Raw genomic sequence first — 11,564 nt, 5'->3', positions numbered from 1 at the left:
GCGAACAATTTCCAAGCGACAGATTAAAAATAAACGCATCGTAATCGTGAAGGAAGACTTTCGCATTAACCGGAATTTAAAGTATACGGTGTGGAAACAAAAACTTTCCCCTTTCTGTAAAGAATCAGTAAAATTAATTGTGTGGTTACGACTCTATTCACTAAATTCTGTGCTAGTTAAGAAGTTTCACTCAGTAAAGAAAGAAAGACAACACGATAACAACCCCCAACACTTTGTTATATTCTAAAATTTTCCCGGAGTCTACAATTTTTAGCAGATTTTAAGACGGCAACCGTTTACCGTCTAATTGTTATACACTTGAAATCAGGAGTCTGTGGCCCTTAGTCATTGATTTGTGAATTAATTTCAGACATACGCAGACATATACAGCCTCCTGATTTCGAGTGTACGCAGTTTGTTCCATTGTACAATCACTGTAATATAAATTGTTCTTTGGTGAGGTCGTTTGTTAAAGTTTATGAAGAGAAATAAAAAATTCTCTTTTTCAATTTAATAAAGTGTAGATATTTGGAGAATTTACTAAAGGGGGCCAATTTATATAGCTTATTTATTGGAAATATTTCATGATGATGTACAGGTATTTATATAACGACCTATTGACAAGGGTGTAATTTTCTTTTAAGTCATTTATTTTGAATTTAATTTCTGTTCATGTAATAAAATTCTTGCTTGTAAGAAGTTCTGAGATTAATAATGGTAACATGTATTTGTAATAATGAAAATTAAGGGTATTTTGAATGTTTATTTCATTGTTAGAAAGTAAATAGGGTTAGGAATAAGAAAGAGTTAGAAAATGTGCTCACGGATTTAAAAAAGAGAGAGGTTTAAATGCGGTTTGTAAAGGAGTAGAACTGGAAATGAGGTTTGTAAAGGAGTAGAACTGGATTTGATTTTAACAATATGGAATTTAGCGTATATTGCTAGGTATATGTTTCCCTCGCTCGCTATAGAAGAAAGATAAAGCTCATACTTCGAAGGAATGCATAAGTTGTCGTATAACCAGTAATCCTAACAAAATAGGAGGAAATAGTTACTGCGAGTGAAATTGTGTAAAGAAACCATTTGCTTTTTCATAATATTAGTGATACATGAAATATGCAGTTTAAAACATGTTTTTAAGTTATGTTTGTGTATATACAATTTGAAGGTTTCTGAAATACACTTATGTCAACTACATCCAAAACCTTGCATTTCGTAATAATTTGGTACGAGGTAGATTTTGAACATAAAAATATGCTATATTACTGGTAGGACCATATCATTCACCGACCAAGAAGCGATGATCTGTTGAAATAAAGTTCACAATTTTACTTACATGACTTACGTGCACAAATAAAACTCTTACAGGTCTTTCGTGTTTATTCAATTTTTGCTTGTCCATTTTACACAAGAATATTTCATCAGATAGTGTACACGTAAATTTATGGAAGACTATGTTTAATTGCATACGTAACTTTAACTTATTCAGATAACCTTTAACCCGAGTCATTGACTGAAACTTCTTATAAAACAAATGCAAATTAAACTATTCTATCGATTAGAAATTTACATAGAAAGAATAGGTTTAAGCAAAAACTCGAAAATTTTCCTAATATGGAAGGAGCGTTTACCTCCGACCTAATTACCTAATCTTAAGTTTCATGCAACTGGGACCTATCTTTATGTAACATCATAATTAGGAAGACACGTATCTTTTGCAGTTAATTTAAATGCAGCAAGAGTTTTGTACGTTTGTACCAATATTTGTAATTTATTATAATTTTGCTTTTCTAATTAACGGTACGGGTCGTAGACTGTAGTTGGAATGGGAAAGCTTATAATAACGCTCCTATTTTATTGGATGCGCGTATAGCTCATAGTGTACAGAATAGGCACTTTAGTTTTATAGGTCGTTTCGAGTATCGACAACAATTTGGATTACGTCAATCAATATCTGCCCGTATTCGTCTATGTTAGTGCATCGCATCTGTCCGTGACCGGATTATAATCCTCCTCTCGTTTTTTGAGTGACACACCACTTCACCGAGCGCGACAGGAATTATTCAATTTTGATATTTTCACTACCTCTATCTAGGGCGACTTTTTTAACTCAACAGAAACACGTTTAGTAGAGCACTTCTCGAGTGCCTTCCATACATAAAAGATATACTGACGACCGCATTTAGGCGCTCAGATCACTAGGTACCTGAGAACATTTTTTTCAGATAAGTAAACAAAAACGCTTTACTTTTATCAAATATACTGCTGTATCCCTTCAGTCAGGAGCATAAAGAATAAGTGCTGTTCCCCACGTTGGGCGCCAAAAATTATTGCTGTATGCATTGGCATGATTTCATTATACACCAACCAAATTACACTTGGCTACCTAGATCAAAAGTACACAAATTAAGTCTTGTAACAAACCCCCATCATCCTATAAAGTTTTAAATTTTAAATAACTAAAGATCTCAGGGTCCTGCTGGGTTCCGAAACGCTGGAAAACCTCAATACTGACGTATCAAAATCTTGACGTTTGGGAAGTCAGTAATTCAAATGAAACAACTAATTTTACATATGTTACCTAGGAGTTTTGAGAATTTTAAATCTAGTTGGATGTTGTGACGAATCGATAATTCTAATTTTGTATCGAAACTTAATAAAGAAGATACATGTACTTACTGCCAAAAATGGACACTAGGTGAGAAGCTGTAGAAAATGGATCACAGATGGTCATCCAAAACGCAGTAGTACTAGGGATAATGCTGAAAGTAATGCAGCAGTCACAGGTCGCACTAGTCTCTATAGATAATAAAGTTTTAGCTACTGAACCAAATTCAGCGTTGACAGGAACCCCGCCCACTCAAAAATAAAAGGTAAAATGAAATAAATAAAATAAAAAGTTCAGTTTCTGGACGCGATTATGAGCTGAGTTAGTTACAACAGCGATCTACATTTTGAATAGGACTGTAAAGTCGTCAGGAGATGGTATAAATCCTCATGAAGTGTGGTATAAGATGAAACTCCGGATAAAACACCTTCGAATCATCAGTTCGGCCTGCTATTTCCTTGTTTTAGATCAGAAAAAAACTGAAAATAGATACAAAAACTGAAAAATACTACTGGAGATGAACGATGTTGTTTTATTCCGAGTTGTCAAATTTAATGAAGAAACTCAAGAATGCGAAGAAAACGCTAAAGTATTCTTCAAGAGTACTGCATTAATTACATGATGCTACTGTGAGGTAAAAACGGATCAGTGTTAAAGGTTTGAGAATATCTCACTCAATCTGTTCTCTACTATCATAAGTGCATTAATGTTCAATGGAATTTACCACATAAGAAAAAATACAATGCTGAAAGGACGCCACACGTTGTTGGTAGGCTTAAATATTTATTAAATAAGTAAAATAAAAGTGATAGTTCTTATAGAAATAAATTAAGATCAGTAAGGTCCACTAGCTCCTGGAGTACCGTATTTACTTCCTCCGGAAGTGGTGTACGAAATTCCCGTTGATCCAGATCCGAGCCCACCGTGTCCTCCATGAACCAAACCGTGACCCCTTGAGAAACCGTGTCCACCGTGATGTCCATCTTCTAAAGTTTTCACAAACGTATTTTTGTCTTGAGAAACAACATGTTCGCCACCACCGTGACCTCCAAGAGTTTCAGCAACAGCCCGCTCGGCGTCGTGTTGGTTGTCGTATTTGAGATAGTAGACTTCGGGTTTGCTTTGCACAGTGTTACCTCCTGCAATGCCGGATGGAATGGTAATTGATCCGTGAGCTTCTTGTTTTTTGGATAGCACATAGACCGTGGTTTTGTCTTCGGACGCGCCTTGAGGGGCAACAATTTCGGGTATGATGGACGAACTTGCGTCGGGCGACTTGACGAACAGTACGCGGGTTTTTATCGGGGCTGCACCCAAACGGATTTGGAGGCGCGTGTGGCCTGCACTTGGTGCGCCGTAAAAGTGTACTTGACTATCAGCAGCACCGGGCAAAGCATCTCCACTGCCATGCTCGTAAGCGTTGGCGTCATATGAGATTTTAGGGAAATAACTTACTTCTCCATGACCGCTGCTCGCACCCTGACCACCGAAACCAGGTTGTCCTACCGAAAAATGGCTGCCGCCGCCTGCACCTCCCGGACCAATGCCGAAACCACCATGACTTGGATAATAACCACCTTGGCCTTGTCCATATCGGAAAGCACCACCGCCGTGTCCACCTAACCCTCCATGTCCACCTAATCCTCCATGTCCACCAAACCCTCCATGTCCACCTAACCCTCCATGTCCACCAGAGCCATATTGATGGTAACTGCTGCCCGATCCGTAGTACCCACCCGGTCCACCACCAACGGGAAGATAGCTCCCGGTAAGCGCACCAGCAAACGCTGCGTTAACCAAGTAAAATAATACCTTCAAGAAAATCAAATTAGCAGAGTGGAGTTCCATCAGCTTAACTTACCAAAGCAGACTTCATTGTTGCTAACACAGATCAATGTGATACCCTCTGAGAATATTCGCACATTTAAAGCAACCTCCCCACCGTAGCTCTTCACCATAAGACAATATCCGTATGAATATTATGCGTTTAAAGTGATTACCAAAATTGTTACAAAATTTTTGAATAATTCGATTTGTCCCGATTACAACTATTAAGCGAGATGTATTCACTTTTACGTGGCCGTTGCAACAACACAAATTTAGCACGAAATTTGCACTGCATTTTCGTTTACACACGCGGATGTATTTGTTTGGTAGTCGAGGGGTCTGATTTAAGCGTAAACATTGACATAGGGGTAACGCTAGGCTATTTGTCCAATGAATTATAGCAAGTTTCGCATTATTTTGCATAATTTAAAGCGCGCAAATGTGTGTTTAGGCAATTGCAGGACGAGAAACAATTTATCTTTAACTCGCTGACGAGTGGTCCGTCTAACGAATTTATTAATTAAAAATTTCCTAAAAACCGAGCTTTTCAAGAGGGAAGTTTTTTGTTTTAACAGTGGACCGAAACGAGTTGCCGGCTTTAAATCTAATTACTTTCCGTAATAATGTTTCGTAACTTTAATGCTTACGGGTTAATTTGCATAACCTAAATAAATTAAAAAAAGAATTTTCCTTTGACGACATTAATTTTTTTCTTATTATGGGGTAAAAATCGTGTCATTTTAATGAGAGCTGTGGTAATGACGTAAATTTATCAATTTGTTTCAGGCGGTTGTGTTGTAGTGTAAGATCTGATTAATGTAGTGTTTAACGTTTATTGACGAAATGTCAGGGATTCTCACCCTTTTCATCCCTTGTCACTATGTGCTTAACGAAGGTAGGAGGAACCCCAGCGGTGATAAGACAAATAGGCATGCAAGTTTTTAGTCATTATCGCTGGGAGCGTAGTCGAAAGTTGTTTCATGTTCATCAATTTATCAGTTTCCGCATTTACTGTTTCGGTACCATCAATAATTTGAATAATCGAATCACCCCAAAGTTAATCTCCTACATTAACAACCCAATGAGACCTAGTAGATATGAATGGTTCCGCTTCCACTGGGGTGTGGGTAAAACGCGGACTCGGGCTCGGACTTGGTGGGTAAAAGCCGGACCCGGACCCGAACTTGGTTCGTACAAACCGGACCGGAACCCGGGTTGAGATTTTGTGGACAAAAGCCGGACCCGGACCCGAACTAAGCCACGGTCAGGAATCACTTTTGTGGCTTTCTTGTAGTGAGCCTTTATAGTTTTATTATTTTTAGCAATACATGTTTCTGAACTATACAGGGTGGTGACTTGCGTAACGCATCATAGGGATTTCAATGTAAAATTCATAACATGCAATTATTGGCTCCACAAATTATTTTAGAGCAAAAATGTATTAAGGTTTTTTGTAGAAAAAAAATTTTTACGTCAATTAACCGTATTAGTTTTCAATGTTTTGCATAATAAAGATGGAAAGTTGGAAAATAAAACCCCCATCTTTTTCAATAATCTGTGATGCCATGGAATTTTATAATACAAAAACTACGCCAATATCCGTCATGCCATGGAATGTCCGCTATAAAACAAATCAAATTCTATCAAAAAGTATTATATTTAGAACATCGAATTCAACATAAAGAAAGACCAAATTACTAAAAACGGTTTCCTAATATAACAAATTACAATAACTGTTCGAATAAGCCACCATTAACTGCAGGACAGTACCCAAGTCGATCATAAAATCCATTTCGAACTGCTGCTAATTGATAACTGGATATCTTTTTGTTTTAGAAAATTCCATGGCATCGCAGATTATTGAAAAAGACGCGGGTTTTATTTTTCCAATTTTCCGTCTTTGTATGAAAAAAGTTGAAAACTAATACGGTTGATTGGCGTAAAAAAATGTTTTCTACAAAAAACTTTAATACATTTTTGCTCTAAAATAATTTGGGGAGCCAATAATCGCATGTTATGAATTTTACATTGAAATCCCTATGATGCGTTACGCAAGTCACCACCCTGTATAAATAAATAAAATACGAGTGCAATAATTTCAAGATGGTCCCGCATCCGTAAATGCCGGATGTGTGCGCCACTTCTTGGTTTTTTAAATAGAAACATACCATTCTCTGTTTTTTAACCCGCCGCAAAATCTTTTAGTAAAGAATTGGGTAAACTTTCAGTTGAAAAATCAGGCGACCAACGAGCAGGTGCATTTTTCGTACAACGCATAGCGTTAGAAATACAGAGAGGAAATTCTGCAAGCGTTCTGGGTACCGTGGAAAATTCATCAGAACTTGAAGAATTATTTTCCTTGCCACAATAGTGCCTTAAATATTATTGTAATGTATTTTATGTAAAATATAGTGTGATATTAGAAAAAAAAACTTTTCTCTAATAATTTGAAAATGCAAGGGTTAATTCAAAAATTCATATCTCTTAAACTAATAGCTCAATAACTACCAGAACTATACAAAATGTTAATAAAAGTGGCCTCAAAAATTTACCTTTACACTCATTTCTGGCATCACAAATAGTAATTGCAACTTGCAATTATAAAATGGCAGCAACTCTGGAAACTTTTTCAAGACTTTCGGCAGTCACTAAAAAAATCCTTAGACTTTAAGGATTTGAGTATTAAATAAGACGAGCGATATTGAGATAAACAATAAACTTGGTCGGAAGTTACACTATTTACCTCCGATTTCTTTTTTTTGATGATACGAACTATATCTTTACTATGCATATCAATGGAAAGATAAAACTTTGTACTTGCAAAATTTTTTTCCTGGTCGATCTGAGACAATTTTTTTTTCGGGCCTCAAAAAAGGACAGAGTATAACCTTCCTTTTTTTACCAAAAATCGACTACACCAAAATTTCTCGGGAAAACACTTTTTCTTATTAATTTTGGTGCGTAGAATCCAAAACAATTCGCACTTTTTCGATCAGACTTCTCAATCAAAAGTTATAGACTAGAAACCAATTTCGAAAGAAAATTCAAAGGGCTGTAACTTTTAAACTAGTAGCCCAATCTTGGAACTGTTTGAAATTATGGATTCTACAGGCCACATTCTATAAGAAAATTTTTTTCCGGGTCGATCTGAGACAATTTTTTTTTCGTGGCTCAAAAAAAGGCAGTGTATAACCTTCCTTTTTTACCAAAAATCGACTACACCAAAATTTCTCGGGAAAACACTTTTTCTTATTAATTTGGGTGCGTAAAATCCAAATCAATTCGTACTTTTTCGATCAGACTTCTCAATCAAAAGTTATAGACTAGAAACCAATTTCGAAAAAAAATTCATAGGGCTGTAACTTTTGAACTAGTAGCCCAATCTTGGAACTGTTTGAAATTATGGATTCTACAGGCCACATTCTATAAGAAAATTTTTTTCCGGGTCGATCTGAGACAATTTTTTTTCGGGTCTCAAAAAAAGGCAGTGTATAACCTTCCTTTTTTACCAAAAATCGACTACACCAAAATTTCTCGGGAAAACACTTTTCTTATTAATTTTGGTGCGTAGAATCCAAAACAATTCGTACTTTTTCGATTAGACTTCTCAATCAAAAGTTATAGACTAGAAACCAATTTCGAAAGAAAATTTAAAGGGCTGTAACTTTTGAACTAGTAGCCCAATCTTGGAACTGTTTGAAATTATGGATTCTACAGGCCACATTCTATAGGAACATTTTTTTCCGGGTCGACCTGAGACAATTTTTCCTTCGGAGCTCAAAAAAAGGCAGTGTATATAACCTTCTCTTTTTACCAAAAATCGACTACACCAAAATTTCTCGGGAAAACACTTTTTCTTATTAATTTGGGTGCGTAGAATCCAAATCAATTCGTTCTTTTTCGATCAGACTTCTCAATCAAAAGTTATAGACTAGAAACCAATTTCGAAAGAAAATTCAAAGGGCTGTAACTTTTGAACTAGTAGCCCAATCTTGGAACTGTTCGAAATTATGGATTCTACAGGCCACATTCTATAAGAAAAATGTTCTTCCGGGTCGATATAAGACAATTTTTTTTCGGGCCTCAAAAAAAGGCAGTGTTATAACCTTCCTTTTTACCAAAAATCGACTGCACCAACATTTCTCGGGAAAACACTTTTTCTTATTAATTTTGGTGCGTAGAATAGTAGTAATAGAGGAAAATAATATCAAAGGATAATTCGTTTATGCAAACGACTTGCAGAAAGCGCATATTCTTTTTTTTGAAAAGCAAATTACCAAAAGTACCAAAACTAGAAAAAGATAATTTCTCATCTAATGACTTTCAATCCGATTTATTTAAAAGAACCCTCCGTCATTCATACTTCATACATGTTAGGACTAGACTATTTTATTTGATATGTACCTGAAATTGTGAATTGATATGCATTTTACATTCAAATATGATTTGTATAGTCATAAATATTCATAAATAATTAGATAATTTTATAATTCATACGAGAAAAGTAGTATAGTATTTAAATATTCATCTGCATTTGCAACCTCGAAAACCTTATTCTTTCCATGCGGTAGATGCACATATTCCACTGCAATTAATGAATTGAGATGATCTCCATTTGAGCTGAGCATGTGCCGACTTTATTCATTCATTAATATAAAAAACTCAAATTCTTAATTCTTCATCGATTGTTGATGCAAATATAATCCAATATACGAAATGGGCTAGCTGAAACGATATTTCAATCACTTGTGTTACTTTTCCCGTGATGAATGGAAATTCGTTTGCAATCACTCTTTACACCTTCTCCTCCCTTCCCACCCTCTTAATAGTTTCTTGTTAAATGCGCGCTTTTGCACCTCACATTAATTGTGCGTCCTGTGACATATGTCTAATTTAAATTAATGGACCAATGACTTTGGACGCCGCCCTTTACATTTAAACATGATATCCGAAATCCGTAGACACGAAATTCTGGATCAGAAAATATATAGTGAAAAATAATGAAATTGAAGAAATTTTTACTTCGTTAAAAATCACAAAACCAATTGTGTAAATTGGCGGGGTGCGCATTATCATAAACTAGATGGACTAAGCCACCCCTGCTGAGATGGACTGAACGTGAAGAAAACTGTTCTATTACCGAAGAAGAACTTTCACCTGCCGTGGATATTTGGTGTTAATTTATGCAGGAAACCCACAAACACGATGACAAATCGAAAATTAACATAAAAAATAAGATGCGATATATAATTAATTTTGTAACAAGCTTCTGTCTATAATTTTTTAATTAGCATGGCATTATGACTTTATTACAAATTAATGAAAATGCGCCAAATGAAAGGTATGCACCTATTGCAATGCCGCGTTTCGCAAATCACGTAATATATTCGGTAGGGATACGGGACAAAATATAATAATTTATTACATAAAATGATAAAAAGTTGATTTATTATTGCTGCTGTCAGAATTTATATAGAAATTGTGTAAAAATATTTATAGAAACCGTTTTTCGTATATTTTTCATCTTATCGATAATTTCCACGCTCGCATCCACCATAATAGTATTGATCCAGTAACATGGAAGGAATTTGGAAAGATAAAGGTTTTTCCGTGACCAACGACACAGTTCATAAATTTGAAGTATTTCGGTTCTGTGCGGGTATCTTCACGTGCCGTTTCGGGTTTCAATCTTATTGCGGACTCGCTCGATCAGTTTCGAAATAGGGAATAGCATAGCTTTTGCTTGTAGCAGGATGGGGATGAATTTACTTATCCGAAATTTGTTTGGAACTTCGGATGAATTAAATGCAAATACTTGCGAGAAAAAAGTTCGAATCTGCGACCGTTTGATTAAAAATCAATAATTTTTTTCAAGGAACGTATATTGTTAGAACAAATATAGGGTGCATTTAGTTTTTGCGGCGCTTTAATTGAGCGTGTGCTTTTTAGTTCGGTACATGAAAGCAAAACGAGAAATTCGGATAAATTTAAAAACAAATCATAAATAAATATAGCAAACTGTTACCATATACCTGCGCGATGAATATCGATATAAAATGCCTCCTGGGGTTTTAAATATCATGTTATATACATTATAAAGACTTCTAATACAATAGATATGGATCCTCAGTTATTGATCTCCGGAAATAAAAAACAACAACATTGAAAATGGAGCTTCTAAAATGCTTTGAGTCTTATGTCACATTTTGGTGTATGTATTGTTTATGGCTTATGATATGTCGAAAACAAACTTCCTTTGGAATACGTAGCGTGGAGAAAACAACGAAAAACTCTCTTAAATACAAAAGGAAAAATGGGTTGTTGGTGACATGAGCATTTTAACCTTTTTTTTTTCTTTTTTTTTTTTTTTTTTATTAAGGCTTTGGGGATCTTGCCCATTTTAGCCTACATTAGAGAAACCAGAGGACTAAACAAGGATTTATACGTTTCACGCTTTGGGGCCGATCAAAGCGACTTCACACAAAACATAGGTAGGCCACGGAAGGTTGGTACTTGGTAGCACATAAGGATGACATAATACGGGTTACAATTACAACGGTAGTTTACTTGCAGCTACAAAACGGACTAAAATGTCATAAACTCCCTTATCGTTGGTACTTAGAATTGTTGGTACATCGAGAGGGTGTGTCAACCCCAGCTTGAGTACGCCTTCCATCATGATATTCGTGTAATTTGTATTCTGCGGACAGGCGAGAACTAAATGATTCAAACCTGCTACCTCATAATTACAAAACGTGCACTGTGCCGAGGGAATCAAATTTATTCTGTGCAAATGTGCTGGAAATCTACCGTGCGCTGTTTTTAGCCTGACTATGCTTGATTGATAAAATCTATTGGATTTGTAATTATAGTAACACGGATTGATTGTTATTGAGGGCATTATACGGGTAGGTATACTGCGTGGGTCTTCTAAGGCATCGCTCTCTCCACTCGGCTTCCCATTGCGTTCGAAGAATTTGCTGCTTCATGAATGCCGTTTCATCCTGTTTGGACTGCGGGATGTTTAAAATGATTCCCGACTCCACAGCTCCTTTCGCCAATTTGTCCACTGTTTCGTTGTGGCTTATCCCAATGTGTGCTTTAATCCAATAAAAATAAATTTCAATAC

At 35.9% G+C, this 11,564-nt stretch overlaps 1 protein-coding gene across 1 annotated transcript; it reads right to left on the bottom strand.

The window, feature by feature from the left end:
- Positions 1–3,354: 3,354 nt before the first annotated feature.
- On the bottom strand, positions 3,355–4,491 carry LOC116173291 (uncharacterized PE-PGRS family protein PE_PGRS36-like). Its single transcript, XM_031490667.1, has 2 exons — positions 4,470–4,491; positions 3,355–4,420 (listed from the first exon to the last, which is right to left on the bottom strand). The coding sequence occupies exons 1-2, from the start codon at positions 4,482–4,484 to the stop codon at positions 3,443–3,445; spliced, it is 993 nt and encodes a 330-aa protein (XP_031346527.1). The 5' UTR covers positions 4,485–4,491; the 3' UTR covers positions 3,355–3,442.
- Between the last annotated feature and the right edge of the window lie 7,073 nt (positions 4,492–11,564).

Source organism: Photinus pyralis, unplaced genomic scaffold (assembly GCF_008802855.1).
Source record: "Photinus pyralis isolate 1611_PpyrPB1 unplaced genomic scaffold, Ppyr1.3 Ppyr1.4_LG6, whole genome shotgun sequence".
Classification (NCBI taxonomy): Eukaryota; Metazoa; Arthropoda; class Insecta; order Coleoptera; family Lampyridae; genus Photinus; species Photinus pyralis.
Note: the sequence above shows the minus strand (reverse complement) of the source record. Positions and strands in the feature narration are given on the sequence as shown.